The 3,905-nt window shown below is 44.6% G+C and overlaps 1 protein-coding gene across 1 annotated transcript; it reads left to right on the top strand.

Annotated features, from left to right (window-relative positions):
• The first annotated feature begins 1,939 nt into the window (after positions 1 to 1,939).
• On the top strand, positions 1,940 to 3,349 carry LOC107058883 (uncharacterized). The gene has a single exon (XM_015305115.1). It carries the CDS (start codon positions 1,940 to 1,942, stop codon positions 3,347 to 3,349), a length of 1,410 nt encoding a protein of 469 aa, XP_015160601.1.
• Positions 3,350 to 3,905: the final 556 nt, after the last annotated feature.

Genomic DNA, 3,905 nt, shown 5'->3' with positions numbered 1-3,905 from the left:
TTTTTTAGGAGTTATGGTGTTCCCGATAAGGTCCAATTCTATCGACATTAACATATTGCCGATGGTTATAAGCATCTTCAACGATCCACAAAGATTTACTTTGGTGCCTATGATTCTCGCCGAAGTTCTTCGTTCAATGACAGCCTGCATTAGGGGACATAATTTCTTCGGAGGATGCATTATATTGCTACAGATTTGGGCAAGGGAACATTTCTATCGACGTGATCCCTAAATGGATTACTACATAGGTGCTCCTAATAAGATCGAAAGCCACGAAGATCGTCTCCAAAATTGGGTGGGTGCGCTGATAGGAAGGGAAGAATGGCGCACATTTTTGAACAACCTCACGGGAGACACCATCCAATGGAAGTTCTCTTGGGTAACAAGATTGGCGTTTGCAAGAACTCGGTACTTTTTCTTTATCGAGTTAATCGGGCTCAGAGGCATCCAACCATATGCACCTCTTCGGATTATGCGGCAGTTTGGAGTTATCCAAGACATTCCGCTATGGTCAATAATGGGATCACATGAAGATGCATTCACTTCAGTCTCGCTGGAACGGATAAAAAATATGCAAGCCGAGTGGGAATCCATAATCGATTTAGAAATAGGAGAAGAAAGTTGGTGTACGCCAGAGTATTACGCTTGGCGGAATACCGTGAGCCATATGGCTCATCCAAGCGCACACAGACATTGGGGGTTTGTAGACAAACAACAAATTGATTGGATTAGAAAATCGGTGCTTCTTCGCATGGGGTTCACTACACCCATGTACAATCAGATAGTTCCGGGATCCGTCGATTACTTAATCCAGGAAGAAGACCCAGAAGAGGATCATGAAGAGGATCCTGAAGAGGACCCAGAAGAAGATCCTGAAGAGGACCCAGAAGAGGACCCTGAGGAAGATCCTGAAGAGGACCCAGAAGAATATCCTGAAGAAAACCCAGAGGAGGACCCAGAAGAAGAAGTATGGGAAGATCACATGGAGGTTTCTGAGATAGGTTCTAACGTCTATGACCCAAGGGATGGAGGGGTTATAGACATATCATCCGAGCATAGCCCTGAAGAGTCTCCAGAGTATCACCCGGGTCCTTACTATGACATGGACGATGATGATGATGCTCCAACTTGGCCGTAGATCATTTTTCTTCTTTGAATTCCCTCATAAGCTCCTCAAAAGGCCAATTGACCTATCCCTCTTGTATGCCTTATGACCACCCCTGTACTTTCATTTCTTCGGCTACTGACAGCCTACATCGTTGTAATAGCCAAACCTTAATCAATGAAGTTATGTTTGCTCCAAATCTAAAATGTGTTTAAATGGATCATTTATTATCAAACTAATTGCAACGTAGGCCTACCTCAGGCAAAAAGAGGTTCTATATTAGGAAGCGCTTTGAATGTCGCTGAATTGGCGTATATATGTGTTACATCTACTTATTTGTTACAGCTTTCAATATTTCCCAAACTAACATAGTTTTCTTTTTCTTTGTTTTCTTTTCTTTTTCGTCATTTATCCCCAAAAGTACATTGATTTGTGTCGACTTGCAAACTGGCTGACTCACGATACAACCTTCGATCAAAGGGAAAAATGAATGATAAAGACGAGTTCAACGCTACCGCAAACATAATAGTACCTATTGAGAATCCTGAAAGTTCTCGTAAGTATAGCTGACATTCAAAACGAAGAGAAAATGGCTCACATGGAGCAAGAACTCGAGATCTTGAGGGAAGAATTGCGTCAAGTGCGAGACTTGGCCAAACTGTCGGCAACCACTTCCCTACTTTCAAGACGCCTATCTACTTCGCAAAATCTGACTTGCCAAATCAGCCAGAACAAACTTAACGCGGTCCTACTCACGGTCAAGTACCACCAGCTTCTCCAACCGCAGTCAGGACAGTTCCCGACCTTTCTAATCGCGACCCTACCATACCTACAATGCAGCAGATACTTGGGGTACATGTCGCCGCTCCCTATGAGCCACGTGTTCCACCCGTATATACCGCTGGAGTTCCTACCTTCACAACGCCAGCTGTGATTAATATCCCATACGAGGTCGATCAATATGAAGAAATGGAGAAAGACGCTCGGTTGAAAGAAGATGCGTCGATAAATGCCAAGCTTCAGGGTCTGAGAAAAGCATTGAAAAGCTTACAAGTCACTAGAGGGACAGAGAGTCTGGATTATGATGACCTGTGCATCCATCCAGACATTGACATGCCTGTAGGGTACAAACCACCAAAGTTTGACATGTTCGATGGAAAGGGTGATCCTCACGCACATTTAAGGGCATACTGTGACAAGTTAGTCGGTGTAGGGAGAAATGAGAAGTTGAGGATGAAGTTTTTCATTCGGAGTCTGTCTGGAGAAGCATTAACCTGGTATACTCGTCAAGACCCTCGCAAATGGCGTGACTGGCAGAAAATGGCTGAGGACTTCATGGCTCGTTTCAGATTCAATACTGAAATTACTGCTGACAGATTCTCATTGGCCAATATACAAAAGAAGCCATCTGAGAATTTCCAGGAATATGCACGACGTTGGAGAACTGAGGCCGCGAGGGTGCAACCACCACTAGATGAGAGTGAGCTCTCGAAGTACTTTATTCGAGCTCAAGAAGGTATTTACTTTGACAAAATGATGTCAATGATGGGTCAGAAGTTTGCAGAATTGGTCAAGATGGGAGACTTTATAGAGGAAGGTGTTAAATCTGGGAAGATTCAGTCTATGGTCGCATTGCAAGCTGCAAGTAGGGCTATACAATCGGGTTCCATTGGCGGCATCAAAAAGAAAAGGGAGGATATTTCAGCTGTCATTTACCAACCAGGAGGACCATCTCACCGATACCCCAATAATCCCCAAATCGCTGCCCATACTTCATACGTCCCAGTGTATAATACCCAACCACACTATAATCCACCCCGAGCACCAGCATACCAAAACCCTCCAAGACCATATGTCCCTGTCCAAGCACCAATCCACCAAAATAGACCAGCTTATGCACCGAGACCACGTCCAAATCCTGAAGCTAGAAATGCTCGCGCTTACACACTGATTGCTGAACCCTATGTTCAATTGTTTGAGAGGTTGAGGACAGCGGGAGTGCTGCAACCAGTTGAAGGAAAACTTCCTGATCCAATCCCTCATAATTTTGATGGGAACAAGCGATGTGCTTACCACTCAGGAGTCCAGGGACACGACACAGAAGATTGTTATGGTTTGAAGAACCAGATCGAGTCTTTGATCAGGAGAGGAGTAATCAAATGCACTCCAGCACCTCCCAATGTGAACAACAATCCCCTGCCAAACCATGAGAATCGGGAAGTCAACATGGTTATCCAAACATAGATAAAGCAGATGCCATGACATCTTCGGCGCAACCTGTTATCACTGTTCAACTAAGGGAACCTCTGGCTGTCCAAACGTATTTCCCAAGAGCTGTAGTGACCACTCTAGGTTCTAAGAAGCTCGAGTATGACACCAAAGCAGTCCCTTGGGACTATCGAGCAAGTGTCAAAGGCAAAATGATCGACACTGCCGTGGCTCAAGGGATGACTAGGTCGGGGAGATGTTATGCCCCAGAGGACCTAAATCAAAGAGTTCTCAAAAAAGAACAGAATCCAAAGAAGAATGTTACCGATGCTGAAGCCGCAGAGTTTTGGAAGAAGATGCAGTCTAAAGACTATTCGATTGAAGAACAGTTGAAGAAGACGCCAGCCCACATATCCATTTGGTCTTTGCTTATGAGTTCTGAAGCTCATAGGAATGCTTTGATGGAGGTGTTAAACGGAGTGATCTTTCCAAAAGAGACTACAAGTGAGACGTTAGCTGCAACGATTGGAGGAATAGTGGAAGCTAACAAGATTTCTTTCCACGATGATGAGTTGCCTGCAGAAGGGGCTGG

Source organism: Solanum tuberosum, unplaced genomic scaffold (assembly GCF_000226075.1).
Source record: "Solanum tuberosum cultivar DM 1-3 516 R44 unplaced genomic scaffold, SolTub_3.0 scf00671, whole genome shotgun sequence".
Taxonomy (NCBI): Eukaryota; Viridiplantae; Streptophyta; class Magnoliopsida; order Solanales; family Solanaceae; genus Solanum; species Solanum tuberosum.
This window is presented reverse-complemented; position numbering and strand designations above follow the sequence as displayed.

Coding starts and splice junctions, on each gene's coding strand:
- LOC107058883 (XM_015305115.1), top strand. CDS start 1,940: ATGCAGCAGATACTTGGGGTACATGTCGCCGCTCCCTATGAGCCACGT.